This window comes from Cygnus olor, chromosome 8 (assembly GCF_009769625.2).
Source record: "Cygnus olor isolate bCygOlo1 chromosome 8, bCygOlo1.pri.v2, whole genome shotgun sequence".
Taxonomy (NCBI): domain Eukaryota; kingdom Metazoa; phylum Chordata; class Aves; order Anseriformes; family Anatidae; genus Cygnus; species Cygnus olor.
The window spans coordinates 4,270,847-4,285,953 of NC_049176.1; the positions used below are offsets into that span (position 1 = coordinate 4,270,847).

Sequence of the window (15,107 nt, forward strand, 5' to 3'; positions counted from 1 at the left end):
GGGTACAGAGAATCACTCATTCTTGAACACCAGGCAATCGCAAATGGGGGAAACAGCATACGTACAGACCGACAGGAGAGAAACAAATTCTGATTGAAGTTATAACTTGGCATCAACGTGAATTGCAACAAATGGATCTTCGTCACTGTTACTGATCTGGAAGTTAGCCATTCCATCCCCGGAAACATACACCTGCTTTCCAGTACATGCGTTGCCCTCCTTTTGTCCAGAAATAACATCACAGTAGGTACCAGCAGGCAGACCAGTTTGCAAATCGGTGTTCATGTACCTGTGTGAAAATCAGTGAACGCTGCTCCTCCATTGATTTCAAAACAGGTATTTCAAACTGAGTAAAGGAATTCTGAAGCTGATGCTATTGCATGACTTGGAAGGGCAATGTAATGCAAGGGAGTTCTGAGCCTGACCCTGCTTCTCTCCCTGCACTCTCTTTTGGCCCTCCAGAACTGGGGTGCCACTGCGTGAATCTAGCTCAGGCTGTAGTTGTTGTTCTCATTGGAAGAAAAGGACGGGACAAAATCAAAGCATAAAAGAGCTTCACAACAGGACATGTGCTGCTAAAGGTAATCCTAATTGTGATGATCGTTCGATGCATTAGGGTTGAACTGGGCCGGACTGGCTTGGATTGGATTGGCAAGTTTGGATGAGGGAAGTGAGAGAGTGCCTCCTCTCCTAAGAACTACTAACTTCAGCTCCTACTGCTTACATCCTTGGGCACTGCTCTGTCCACAGCCTCAGCCTCTTCTAATGTAAACTCACATGTGGGTGTACTGGAGATGACATGATACATGAGGGAGACCACAGGAATGGGATGCTCAAGATGCTAACGAGCAACCTGTACATCTTCAGACACTCCACTCAGACACCTCAGCCTTGCTTTCGATATTCTCCATTCACCTGACTGCACTCTAGATCAAGGGCATCCCCCTTCCTTGATGTCCTGAGCCCTTTCAGTGTTCCAGCTGAGGAGTTATGCTTCTCCTCAGGGATACGGTCTCTCCCACCGACTTACCAGTCGTCGTTATTAAAGACGATGAAGCCTTTATTGCCACGGCCAAAAGCTACTTGATTGCTGCCGTTGTCCCACCAGTTTGAGAAAGGCTGGCCGTCTACCACGTTACGGAAGATAACCATGTTCCTGAAAATGCAAGGAATGGCTGTCACTGCAGTTGCAAGAGCTCCACAGCCAAGAGGCTCATGATGCAAAAGTCACTGCTTTTACTGCGTTTTGCTCAGAGTCTCCTACTTTATTTGCCGCCAGCGATGTTCACAAACCCAGTCGTTGCCACAGGTGGTGTCCGCATTGATTGTAACAGACTTTGTTGATCCATCCGAGTTGCTAGGTGGTCCGATCCAGTCGTTGGCATCCTTTTATTGAAAAGAGACATTTGAAAGTTCTTACTGGAAAACGCAGAGCAAAAAGCGGGATGGATGGCACATCTAATTTCCACCCACCCAATCCAACACAGGACAGAGAAATCACTTGAGAAGGTTAGCAAACGTGAATCTTCAGCGTTACAAACTTACCTGCCCATTTACAAAATTTCTTGTCCAACGATAACTTGACATCACACGTGTGAACCCATACGGATGAGCCAACATGAAACCAACGGCCATTTTATAAAGCCTGATGGGCCAAAAGCATAATGAGACTTGGCAAGAGAAAGCGTGCCGGGGAACAAACAGACAAACAAATCAGCAAGAGGAAGAGGCATCACCCAGACAACCCAGCATTCCTTACCTGGCGTCCCAGAAGGTTAGAATGGAAGCTCCACCAGCCCCGTGCCCCCGCTGGTTGTCATGGTTATCCACAAAGACCAGGGCTCTGTCAGAAGGCACAAAGCCCCAGCCTTCTCCCCAGTTCCTGGCCAAAAACACAAAGACTTGAATCTACCCCGTCAAGCTGCGCATCCAGCGTATCCTAGGCAAGCTGCAGGATGGTCGCCCTTACTTTAAGTAGGACATCTTTTCTCCATTCCACTTGCGGATCACTGTCCCCAGTTTTGCACCGTATTTGAATTCAGTCACTCGGCCATTATCAAAGTACTCACTGCCTGTGATCGGCTCACCGCCCAAGTCAATTACCTAGTAGAGGAAGCAGAAGGTAATCATCTGTTCTGGTCCCACAGAGACAAAAAATCTGCAGCATACAGCCGGCAACATCACCTCATGCTTTAGATCGAGAGAAATGCATTGCCCAGCACATTCATTTCTGCCAGGCAGATCAACCAAAAGTTGGTACAATGCATGATGTAACCATGTGGAAAGATAGGGCCGTAGAGTTGCCCTAAGCTGCCACCTACCACCTCCTAGTTAGTTGACCATTAGAAATCCCGATATAGTTTTCAAGGCATTTTGCATTTCTGAAGGGCAGTTATCACTCGCCCACTGGACTGCAGAGCTCAGTCTTTCCTGGTGTGTAGGAACAGGCCCATGGCATCACTGCCACCTCTCAGGAGGAGGAAGGTAAAAAGGACACAAACACAAGGATAGTCAGAAAGAGAGGCAGAAAGGAAAATCATGGCGATTACCTCTTGGTAAATGAACGGTTTTGTTCCTGAAGGAAACCATTGAGTATTCAGAGTGCTCAGCTTGTCCAGAAATGCTTTGATGTCCCCAGGCCACATATGCTTGGCAGCATCAATCCGGAAGCCTGCTACACCAATATCAATGAGGTGATTCATGTACTCTGCAACTTTTGAGCGTACATAGTCCTTCTCCAGGGCCAGATCAAGAAGACCAGTCAAGCGACAGTCACGAACCTGTGTAAGGAAAAAGGAGCGAGGTAAAGGAAACAGAGAGAGGAAAAACGTAAATGAAAATGAAAAGTAGAAAAGAAAGAAGAAAAGTATGAGGAAAAGAAAGGAAAAGGAAAAGGATGTAAGAAATGGGAAAGGAGAAAGAAGGAAAGAGAAAGGAGAAAGGAGAAAGACAAAAGGAGAAAGGAGAAAGGAAAAAGGAGAAAGGCGAAAGGCGAAAGGAGAAAGGAGAAAGGAGAAAGGAGAAAGGAGGAAAGAGAAGGTAATGGATAGGACTGTGGTCTCACTCCATGCAGCAGCTTATAGAGCAGCCGTGAATAAAATATCACCTCCCCATCTTGATGTCATCAGCGTTAGGTGTGGGAATTGGCACTGAGTGTCGTTGCAAAGCAGATGAAGGCTGAGCTGTGACCTTGAGAAAGAACTGCCACACATTCCATGTACAAAAAGACTGCCGCGTGCAGCCAGGGTAGCATCTTGCACTGCTGCCAGTTTTGCAGGGGGCACCTTATCAGGCTCAGCTGAGTTTACCAGCCGTAAGGAAGAGCTCACTGGTGCAGCTGAGTGCTTTGGGCTCCATCAGTTCAGGCACATACTCCTGCGCATGCCCACATGAAACATGTGGGGCAGGTTTGTGATTTCTCAGTGCCTACAATACTGTGCACCACAATGTGCCTTCCCTGAAGAGAAGCCTATGACGCTCACCACTGTATTCACTGGTCAGGTGGCGAAGTGCTGAATCTGTGGTAAACTACTCCGTTTGTGTGGCCTTACGGTAATCTTTACACAACAGGTTAAAAAAGAATTCACAGTTTCCCCATAGAAATTTACCTGGTATATGTCTCCATAATTCTGGATTTCTCCATTTGAGGTGTAACATTTGCCATCATTGAAATCCCAGCCAGAGTATGGCACTTCTGGAAAACTTTCGCTCCCAGCATCGAAATAGCTTCCACACGTTGAGTGGGTTCCTGAGCCACCCGCAGCCCCACACATGTGGTTGACAACAGCATCCACATAAATATAAACCTGGAAAAGTAGTGATTGCACTTCGGTGTGCTTTGTAGCACTGGGAAGCGACAGTCAGAGCTTTACCACATCACTGTTAATTCAACCTTTTTTCCCCTTTCACATCATTCTCCATTTATGCCTCCTTTGAGGACAAGATCAGTGACTTCCGTCAGCTGAAACCGCACTATTTGCTGTATCAGTTACATGTTTTAAAGGCACTTACTCCAACGTTGTTGCATCTGGTCACCATGTCTCTGAATTCATTTTCGTTTCCTGATCGAGTGCAGATCTTGTAGCTGATGGGCTGGTATCTTTCCCACCAGGGTCTGTTTGGGTTAGTAACGACAATATTTTCATTTGGAGGAGAAACCTGCAGGTGAGATGGTGGACCTCAGTAAGAAATGAGTAGTTTTTATTTCAAGTTCTAAGTGCAAAACGTGCACCAAGATTAGTCCTGGATTTCCATGAGAGACAGGCTTTGCGCCAGACCCGGTCTCTCTCGCTCTCTCTCCCTCCCTGCAGCACAAGCTCGGGTCTGCGAGGTGTCTGTCTTGTAGACTGGTGACAAGGAAGTTCTCTTTTGTTCCCATGGGCTGCCCATGTCCAGCCTGGGCCTGCTGTCCAAGGACATGCGCATGGGAGGGCTGAAGCCACAGGAACTACTTTTGTCTGGAATAGAGACATCCTTTGGAAAGCCAAAACTCCACGCTGAGACACTTGCCTTGGTAAAAAGGGAAGAGGAAAACTTAGCCTTCCAAGGGAAGCCCGTCAGGGGAAAGCATGCACCTTTGCAGCTGGTCTGCTGGAGAGACACTCTACCCAGGCCGGCAGGATCTCCGGTTGCGCCTAACAGCATTTACTACTTCCATCCCCACGTTCCACACCAAAGTTACTTGGAGCTGGCTGTCTCCGATTCTGGCCTTCTGCGGTTTATTAATCAAATGCTACAAAGCAGTTTTACTACCTACGGGCAGGAAACAACGTACCTGAACTCCTCCAAATCCATTAGGAGCTAAGTAGCGTTCACACTCAAGAGCAATATCGGCCCAGCGCCATTCAAAGAGATGTACAATAGATGTCCTCCCAGCCTTAGTGTTGGGGTTGTACTGCGCCCCGCAAAGCCCTACGGTCACGAGGAGAAGGAGAACTTGCATGGTGCCTTCAGCATAAGGCTGTGGTCTCTCCCCTGGCCATTTATACTCCTGCAAGATGACAAAGTTCCTATTGCAGCTGACAGATTTCTCAGAGAGAAACTCTATCAGTTATTGTTTGGCTAGCGAGCTGGGTATCACTCTTCCGTTTTGTTTTTTCCTGAATTGCCCCACAGCTGAAGATAAAATACCTTTTCATAATGTTTATGCCTTATCATAAACCAAGCAGTCTGTGCACAGCGCACCCAAATTTGGGACTGTATTCTTTCCAGTCGTATAAAAAAAGATAATGTATCAGAAGTTAGCCCAGGCGTGACACGTGGACCCTCAAGGGGAGCTCTGGAACATAAAAGGAAAGGAAAGGAATTAAAAGACAAGTGGAACTCTAATAGCTCTCAGAGAATGAATGAATTCATCAGCATTCAGAGGCATCTAGCGCTCACGATTAATCCCAGCTCACACCTAGGTACCAGACCAGCCACTCTCAGTCAATAGCAGATGCATCACACAACACGTTGTGAGACTTGAACAGCTGAATCACTTACCATCAGCTTAAGACAAGGCTAGAGGGAATGGTGTTTTCAAATTTGTCCTCAGATGCATTGGGTTGGTCTTGCCAATAATGACGAACAATAGGTTTGTTCTCACTATCCTCATAATCACAATTTGTAATCACCTCATTGGTTGCTTGTTGTTGAAGAGTAGACAAGGTCATGTTCGGAGCTGGTGCATATTTTTGGAAGAATGAATTGAGTCCTTTTACTTACGATGTTAGAATCCTTATTCCCTCGTGCTCCCATTTGGAAATATTTGTCTTCTACTGTGCCAGTACTGAAGGTAGAAAGCAATGAACCAAAGTTCCCACCAATCAATGTGCCATTGCTATTAGTTAAAATAAAGGCAATTTGCTATTTCATTTTTTGTAGCGCAAACAGACCTCTAGTAAGGTCTATGACACGAAAATGAACAGGTGGGCAAACAGGACCTGCTTTGGCATTTCATCCTTGAACACAAATTCTGGGAAAGACAAGAATGTATCTGACACATATGGAATGTCATGGCTAGTTTAGAAAGAACATACTCGAGGCAGTTCAGGTACAAAGTGTAATGACATTTTCTCTTGGAGTGGGTATGCCTGTTTGTGGACTTCTTGCTTTTCTCACGGTTATTCACTAAGTGTCAGGGATTTTCTGGTTTTTGAATTCTCACAGAGTGTTGTTTTATCATCGGCCCGACTCCAGCTTACTCATGGAGTGTTGTACTAAGAACTTGATGTTATGTATTAGTTCCAAATGAGATCCTCACATCATGTCACAAGCAAAAGCGGGAAGGTTTTTGAAAGAGGAAATTGCAGGAACAGCCAGCAGAGGCTTAGGCAACAGATCCATTTGGCTTTCCAATTCAGTTTTATGACAGACATCAAAAATTCATCTGCACTATCTCTTTACATCTAATTTTGCATTTCCCTCCTTGACTCAGATAAATCAGTGGTCATTTAAAGGAAGGTGAAAGCTTATGGAGGCGCTCCACAGGAAAGTACTTGAAACTCATCACTTTAAGTCAGGTAGAGCAACAGTTACTCTGCATGACTGTGTGATGAAAAACTGTAATATTGGCTAGCAGGCACTGTGAAATAACACTAAAAAAACACACGGCCAATTTCCAATTACCAGTGTGATTCAGCTGTTCAAGTCTCACAACGTGTTGTGTGATGCATCTGCTATTGACTGAGAGTGGCTGGTCTGGTACCTAGGTGTGAGCTGGGATTAATCGTGAGCGCTAGATGCCTCTGAATGCTGATGAATTCATTCATTCTCTGAGAGCTATTAGAGTTCCACTTGTCTTTTAATTCCTTTCCTTTCCTTTTACGTTCCAGAGCTCCCCTTGAGGGTCCACGTGTCACGCCTGGGCTAACTTCTGATACATTATCTTTTTTTATACGACTGGAAAGAATACAGTCCCAAATTTGGGTGCGCTGTGCACAGACTGCTTGGTTTATGATAAGGCATAGACATTGTGAAAAGGTATTTTATCTTCAGCTGTGGGGCAATTCAGGAAAAAAAAAACAAAATGGAAGAGTGATACCCAGCTCGCTAGCCAAACAATAACTGATAGAGTTTCTCTCTGAGAAATCTGTCAGCTGCAATAGGAACTTTGTCATCTTGCAGGAGTATAAATGGCCAGGGGAGAGACCACAGCCTTATGCTGAAGGCACCATGCAAGTTCTCCTTCTCCTCGTGACCGTAGGGCTTTGCGGGGCGCAGTACAACCCCAACACTAAAGCTGGGAGGATATCTATTGTACATCTCTTTGAATGGCGCTGGGCCGATATTGCTCTTGAGTGTGAACGCTACTTAGCTCCTAATGGATTTGGAGGAGTTCAGGTACGTTGTTTCCTGCCCGTAGGTAGTAAAACTGCTTTGTAGCATTTGATTAATAAACCGCAGAAGGCCAGAATCGGAGACAGCCAGCTCCAAGTAACTTTGGTGTGGAACGTGGGGATGGAAGTAGTAAATGCTGTTAGGCGCAACCGGAGATCCTGCCGGCCTGGGTAGAGTGTCTCTCCAGCAGACCAGCTGCAAAGGTGCATGCTTTCCCCTGACGGGCTTCCCTTGGAAGGCTAAGTTTTCCTCTTCCCTTTTTACCAAGGCAAGTGTCTCAGCGTGGAGTTTTGGCTTTCCAAAGGATGTCTCTATTCCAGACAAAAGTAGTTCCTGTGGCTTCAGCCCTCCCATGCACATGTCCTTGGACAGCAGGCCCAGGCTGGACATGGGCAGCCCATGGGAACAAAAGAGAACTTCCTTGTCACCAGTCTACAAGACAGACACCTCGCAGACCCGAGCTTGTGCTGCAGGGAGGGAGAGAGAGCGAGAGAGACCGGGTCTGGCGCAAAGCCTGTCTCTCATGGAAATCCAGGACTAATCTTGGTGCACGTTTTGCACTTAGAACTTGAAATAAAAACTACTCATTTCTTACTGAGGTCCACCATCTCACCTGCAGGTTTCTCCTCCAAATGAAAATATTGTCGTTACTAACCCAAACAGACCCTGGTGGGAAAGATACCAGCCCATCAGCTACAAGATCTGCACTCGATCAGGAAACGAAAATGAATTCAGAGACATGGTGACCAGATGCAACAACATTGGAGTAAGTGCCTTTAAAACATGTAACTGATACAGCAAGCAGTGCGGTTTCAGCTGACGGAAGTCACTGATCTTGTCCTCAAAGGAGGCATAAATGGAGAATGATGTGAAAGGGGAAAAAAGGTTGAATTAACAGTGATGTGGTAAAGCTCTGACTGTCGCTTCCCAGTGCTACAAAGCACACCGAAGTGCAATCACTACTTTTCCAGGTTTATATTTATGTGGATGCTGTTGTCAACCACATGTGTGGGGCTGCGGGTGGCTCAGGAACCCACTCAACGTGTGGAAGCTATTTCGATGCTGGGAGCGAAAGTTTTCCAGAAGTGCCATACTCTGGCTGGGATTTCAATGATGGCAAATGTCACACCTCAAATGGAGAAATTCAGAATTATGGAGACATATACCAGGTAAATTTCTATGGGGAAACTGTGAATTCTTTTTTAACCTGTTGTGTAAAGATTACCGTAAGGCCACACAAACGGAGTAGTTTACCACAGATTCAGCACTTCGCCACCTGACCAGTGAATACAGTGGTGAGCGTCATAGGCTTCTCTTCAGGGAAGGCACATTGTGGTGCACAGTATTGTAGGCACTGAGAAATCACAAACCTGCCCCACATGTTTCATGTGGGCATGCGCAGGAGTATGTGCCTGAACTGATGGAGCCCAAAGCACTCAGCTGCACCAGTGAGCTCTTCCTTACGGCTGGTAAACTCAGCTGAGCCTGATAAGGTGCCCCCTGCAAAACTGGCAGCAGTGCAAGATGCTACCCTGGCTGCACGCGGCAGTCTTTTTGTACATGGAATGTGTGGCAGTTCTTTCTCAAGGTCACAGCTCAGCCTTCATCTGCTTTGCAACGACACTCAGTGCCAATTCCCACACCTAACGCTGATGACATCAAGATGGGGAGGTGATATTTTATTCACGGCTGCTCTATAAGCTGCTGCATGGAGTGAGACCACAGTCCTATCCATTACCTTCTCTTTCCTCCTTTCTCCTTTCTCCTTTCTCCTTTCTCCTTTCTCCTTTCGCCTTTTGCCTTTCTCCTTTCTCCTTTCTCCTTTTGTCTTTCTCCTTTCTCTTTTCTCCTTTCTCCTTTCTCCTTTTTCCTTTCCCATTTCTTACATCCTTTTTCTTTACTTATTTCCTTTTCCTTTTTTTTGTCCTTTGTCCTTCATCCTTTGTATATTTCTTTGTCCTTTTCTTTTTCCTTTGTTTGCTCCTTTTACCTTTGTTCTTTGTCCATTCTCACTCTCCTTTACCTTGCTCCTTTGTCCTTTCTCCTTTTCCTTTACCTTACCCCTTTTTCCTTACACAGGTCCGTGACTGTCGCTTGAGTGGTCTTCTTGATCTGGCCCTTGACAAGGACTACGTACACTCAAAAGTTGCAGAGTACATGAATCACCTCATTGATATTGGTGTAGCAGGCTTCCGGATTGATGCTGCCAAGCATATGTGGCCTGGGGACATCAAAGCATCTCTGGACAAGCTGAGCACTCTGAATACTCAATGGTTTCCTTCAGGAACAAAACCGTTCATTTACCAAGAGGTAATCGCCATGATTTTCCTTTCTGCCTCCCTTTATGCATGTGTCCTTTCTACCTTCCTCCTCCTGAGAGGTGACAGTGATGCCATGGGCCTGTTCCTACACACCAGGAAAGACTGAGCTCTGCAGTCCAGTGGGCGAGTGATAACTGCCCTCCAGAAATGCAAGACGTCCTGAAATCTATGTCGGGATTTCTAATGGTCAACTAACTAGGAGGTGGTAGGCGGCAGCTTAGGGCAACTCTACGGCCCTATCTTTCCACATGGTTACACCATGCATTGTACCAACTTTTGGTTGATCTGCCTGGCAGAAATGAATGTGCTGGGCAATGCATTTCTCTCGATCTAAAGCATGAGGTGATGTTGCCGGCTGTATGCTGCAGATTTTTTGTCTCTGTGGGACCAGAACAGATGATTACCTTCTGCTTCCTCTACTAGGTAATTGACTTGGGTGGCGAGCCGATCACAGGCAGTGAGTACTTTGGAAATGGCTGAGTGACTGAATTCAAATACGGTGCAAAACTGGGGACAGTGATCCGCAAGTGGAATGGAGAAAAGATGTCCTACTTAAAGTAAGGGCGACCATCCTGCAGCTTGCCTAGGATACGCTGGATGCGCAGCTTGACGGGGTAGATTCAAGTCTTTGTGTTTTTGGCCAGGAACTGGGGAGAAGGCTGGGGCTTTGTGCCTTCTGACAGAGCCCTGGTCTTTGTGGATAACCATGACAACCAGCGGGGGCACGGGGCTGGTGGAGCTTCCATTCTAACCTTCTGGGACGCCAGGTAAGGAATGCTGGGTTGTCTGGGTGATGCCTCTTCCTCTTGCTGATTTGTTTGTCTGTTTGTTCCCCGGCACGCTTTCTCTTACCACGTCTCATTATGCTTTTGGCCCATCAGGCTTTATAAAATGGCCGTTGGTTTCATGTTGGCTCATCCGTATGGGTTCACACGTGTGATGTCAAGTTATCGTTGGACAAGAAATTTTGTAAATGGGCAGGTAAGTTTGTAACGCTGAAGATTCACGTTTGCTAACCTTCTCAAGTGATTTCTCTGTCCTGTGTTGGATTGGGTGGGTGGAAATTAGATGTGCCATCCATCCCGCTTTTTGCTCTGCGTTTTCCAGTAAGAACTTTCAAATGTCTCTTTTCAATAAAAGGATGCCAACGACTGGATCGGACCACCTAGCAACTCGGATGGATCAACAAAGTCTGTTACAATCAATGCGGACACCACCTGTGGCAACGACTGGGTTTGTGAACATCGCTGGCGGCAAATAAAGTAGGAGACTCTGAGCAAAACGCAGTAAAAGTAGTGACTTTTGCATCATGAGCCTCTTGGCTGTGGAGCTCTTGCAACTGCAGTGACAGCCATTCCTTGCATTTTCAGGAACATGGTTATCTTCTGTAACGTGGTAGACGGCCAGCCTTTCTCAAACTGGTGGGACAACGGCAGCAATCAAGTAGCTTTTGGCCGTGGCAATAAAGGCTTCATCGTCTTTAATAACGACGACTGGTAAGTCGGTGGGAGAGACCGTATCCCTGAGGAGAAGCATAGCTCCTCAGCTGGAACACTGAAAGGGCTCAGGACATCAAGGAAGGGGGATGCCCTTGATCTAGAGTGCAGTCAGGTGAATGGAGAATATCGAAAGCAAGGCTGAGGTGTCTGAGTGGAGTGTCTGAAGATGTACAGGTTGCTCGTTAGCATCTTGAGCATCCCATTCCTGTGGTCTCCCTCATGTATCATGTCATCTCCAGTACACCCACATGTGAGTTTACATTAGAAGAGGCTGAGGCTGTGGACAGAGCAGTGCCCAAGGATGTAAGCAGTAGGAGCTGAAGTTAGTAGTTCTTAGGAGAGGAGGCACTCTCTCACTTCCCTCATCCAAACTTGCCAATCCAATCCAAGCCAGTCCGGCCCAGTTCAACCCTAATGCATCGAACGATCATCACAATTAGGATTACCTTTAGCAGCACATGTCCTGTTGTGAAGCTCTTTTATGCTTTGATTTTGTCCCGTCCTTTTCTTCCAATGAGAACAACAACTACAGCCTGAGCTAGATTCACGCAGTGGCACCCCAGTTCTGGAGGGCCAAAAGAGAGTGCAGGGAGAGAAGCAGGGTCAGGCTCAGAACTCCCTTGCATTACATTGCCCTTCCAAGTCATGCAATAGCATCAGCTTCAGAATTCCTTTACCCAGTTTGAAATACCTGTTTTGAAATCAATGGAGGAGCAGCGTTCACTGATTTTCACACAGGTACATGAACACCGATTTGCAAACTGGTCTGCCTGCTGGTACCTACTGTGATGTTATTTCTGGACAAAAGGAGGGCAACGCATGTACTGGAAAGCAGGTGTATGTTTCCGGGGATGGAATGGCTAACTTCCAGATCAGTACCAGTGACGAAGATCCATTTGTTGCAATTCACGTTGATGCCAAGTTATAACTTCAATCAGAATTTGTTTCTCTCCTGTCGGTCTGTACGTATGCTGTTTCCCCCATTTGCGATTGCCTGGTGTTCAAGAATGAGTGATTCTCCGTACCCAGTGAATAATAAATGGCAATCAAACTGAAGAGTGATGTCTTTTCTCCTAATGAACTGGATCGTAGTAGCATTATCACGTCATAACCAGGGGCAATACCACTGGTAGCTCTTAAGGCTACCAAGAGAGCACTGCATTTCCCACGTCACAGAAACACAGAAGAAAATAAAAAATAAGACAGAAGAAGCCATCACCTGAGGAAGTTAAAATGCTCTATTTCCAAGGCTGGTAGGTGCACGCATAGCCATAACCTGGAGCAGGCACATTGTGGCAGGCAGCTGCAAGCAGTGCCTCTGCTTGCTGGCAGTATGTCCCTTCTCTGGGGCAAAGCCAACGTGGAGCCCAGGTCAGCAGATGAAGCTGGGCTGTGCCAATCAATTATTCCAGCCTTTGACATCAGTCAAGCCAGTGAGTGGCCTGGTTCACACTCAGTTTATGTCCTTTAGCAAACGAAAGCTCAGTTCTCCCACCGTTATCTCCTTTGGCTTGCTGCAAACTAATGTTCATGCTGGCTGTTCCAAAGGTAAATGTGAAATGCATGTCTTTCTCAGGCATACTCAACTTAGACCTTGTGAACCAGTCTGAAGGCACAAATCATATTTGTATCTGTTTATATATAATATTTAATTCCAGTGGTACGTGCAGTGCTGAGGCCGAGTCTTCAATTTCTACATCACATAAAATAAATGCTACAGTCCAACATGATGGCAAATTTGGATTCAGACATGATCACAAGCAAAGACATATCCATCTGACAGATGATGCCAAGTTGAGGGGATGTGTCTATCTGCCAGAGGGTAGGAAGGCCCTGCAGCAGGACCTGGACAGGTTGGATTGATGGGCAGAGGCCAATGGGATAACGTTCAACATGGCTAAGTGCTGGGTCCTGCACTTTGGCCACAACAACCCCATGCAGCGCCACAGGCTTGGGGCCGAGTGGCTGGAAAGCTGTGCAGAGGAAGAGGATCTGGGGGTGTTGGTCAGTGCTCACCTGAACATGAGCCAGCAGTGTGCCTAGGTGGCCCAGAAGGCCGACGGCATCCTGTCTTGTATCAGGAATAGTGTAGCCAGCAGGACCAGGGAGGCGATCGCTCCCTGTACTCTGCTCTGGCAAGGCCACACCTCGAGTACTGTGTTCGGTTTTGGGCCCCTTAGTACAAGAAGGACATCAAGGCCCTGGAGCTCGTCCAGAGAAGGGCTACAAAGTTGGTGAAGTGTCTGGAACACAAGTCTTATGAGGAGTGCCTGAGAGAACTGGGGTTGTTTAGTCTGGAGAAGAGGAGGTTCAGGGCAGGCCTTACTGCTGTCTACAACGACCCGAGAGGAAGGTGTGGGGAGCTGGGCGCCGGCCTCCTCTCGCACATTACAAGAGGGAATGGCCTCAAGTTGCACCAGGGGTGGTTCTGGTTGGAAATTAGGAGAAATTTCTTCTCAGAAAGAGTAGTCAGGCACTGGAATGGGTTTCCAGGGAAGTGGTGGAGTCACCGTCCCTGGGGGTGTTCAAGGAAAGATTGGACTTGGTGCACAGGGACATGGTTTAGTGGGTGATACTAGTGGTAGGGGGATGGTTGGACCAGATGATCTGGGAGGTCTTTTCCAACCTTAATGATTCTGTGATTCCACGATCTCTGCATTCTGCATGCCTTTGTTGCCTGTTATTTATGGACACCTCGGGCGGATGTATGTCATTTCAATCATTTTCCACAAAAGGTACGGTGGTTAGAGCTTGCAATCTTTATGGCTGGACTTCTACATTTGGGGTTAGGTAATGTCTGTCTAATAGTTAGCAGAGAAACACCCAGTTTGTGAGTGTTAGACCTGAATGTCAACATGGGCCAGAACCAAAACTAAACAACAATCAACCAACCAACCAAACCCAAAATCAACCAACCAAAACAAACAAACAAAAAAACTTTACAACAACCTAATGCAGCATGCAGACAAGCATACGCTGTGCTCCAGTCTCTGTCCGGATATCCATTGCAAACCTGTCTTTTGCCCCTGGGATCAGGCCAGGGAGCACTCCTGCCCCTTTGAAAGAGGCTGGCTCCCCATTCCAGTTGCTGCTTGACTGCCAGGAGCCTGTTGCTTGCAGTGAGGGATAGCACAAGGCAACACAGAAGGCAGTGAAAGATTTTGGTCAAGCCACATCTGCACAGACAGCGAATGACTTAGCATTGTTTGCTTGGAAGAAAACAGTTGTCTTACTCATGAGATATGTCATGAACAAATTATTGATGGTCACCATTTCCAGAGAACACTTCCTAGCAAATGGATAAGCTTTAATTAGGAGTGCTCTTTTGCAACACTCGTTTTGATCAGAATAGCCTTGGGATAGCTTGCAGTTTCTACTCTCTAAATTAGAGATCTCCGCCTGAGATGGTTTTCTGCTGTTCTTTTGTTGTTGTTCTTGTTTCTATGTGTTTTTTATTTCTTTTTTCCTTTTTTCCTTTTTTTTGCTGCTGATCAGCTCTGTGAAGGTTACAGACTGATTTTAAAGTGCACCTTGTCAATAAATAGAGCTTTAAACTTTGCACTGTCAGGGAGGGAGGAGATCTGCTGGTTGTAAAAATTAAAGGAAGGCTGAGTACCTCCATTTTTTAGTGTCCTGATCAAGGATGAAGTGACACAAACTTGTCCTTACATGCCAAGCCTCTTCAGTGTTGTGTCACAAGAAGCAAGAGATCTCAGTGGAAGGGAATCTGAGGTGGAGCAGAGCTACTTCAACACGGAGACAATATTATGCTATGCTTTAGCTACCATCAAGAGGACTAAGTGGTGCTTGGCTATGCACAGAATCACACAGAATCATCTAGGCTGGAAGAGACCTCCAAGATCACCGAGTCCAACCTCTGACCTAACACTAACAAGTCCTCCACTAAACCATATCACTAAGCTCTACATCTAAACGTCTTTTAAAGACCTCCAGGAATGGTGACTCA

At 46.5% G+C, this 15,107-nt stretch overlaps 1 protein-coding gene and 1 pseudogene across 1 annotated transcript; one reads left to right on the forward strand and one right to left on the reverse strand.

The window, feature by feature from the left end:
• Positions 1-27: 27 nt before the first annotated feature.
• LOC121074024 (pancreatic alpha-amylase) lies at positions 28-4,957 on the reverse strand. Its single transcript, XM_040565689.1, has 10 exons — positions 4,775-4,957; positions 4,012-4,158; positions 3,609-3,806; positions 2,550-2,780; positions 1,970-2,103; positions 1,760-1,882; positions 1,546-1,645; positions 1,265-1,386; positions 1,031-1,156; positions 28-289 (listed from the first exon to the last, which is right to left on the reverse strand). Exons 1-10 carry the CDS (start codon positions 4,940-4,942, stop codon positions 100-102), a joined length of 1,539 nt encoding a protein of 512 aa, XP_040421623.1. The 5' UTR covers positions 4,943-4,957; the 3' UTR covers positions 28-99.
• Positions 4,958-7,155: 2,198 nt separating this feature from the next.
• LOC121074044 lies at positions 7,156-12,198 on the forward strand (annotated as a pseudogene).
• The last annotated feature ends 2,909 nt before the right edge of the window (positions 12,199-15,107 follow it).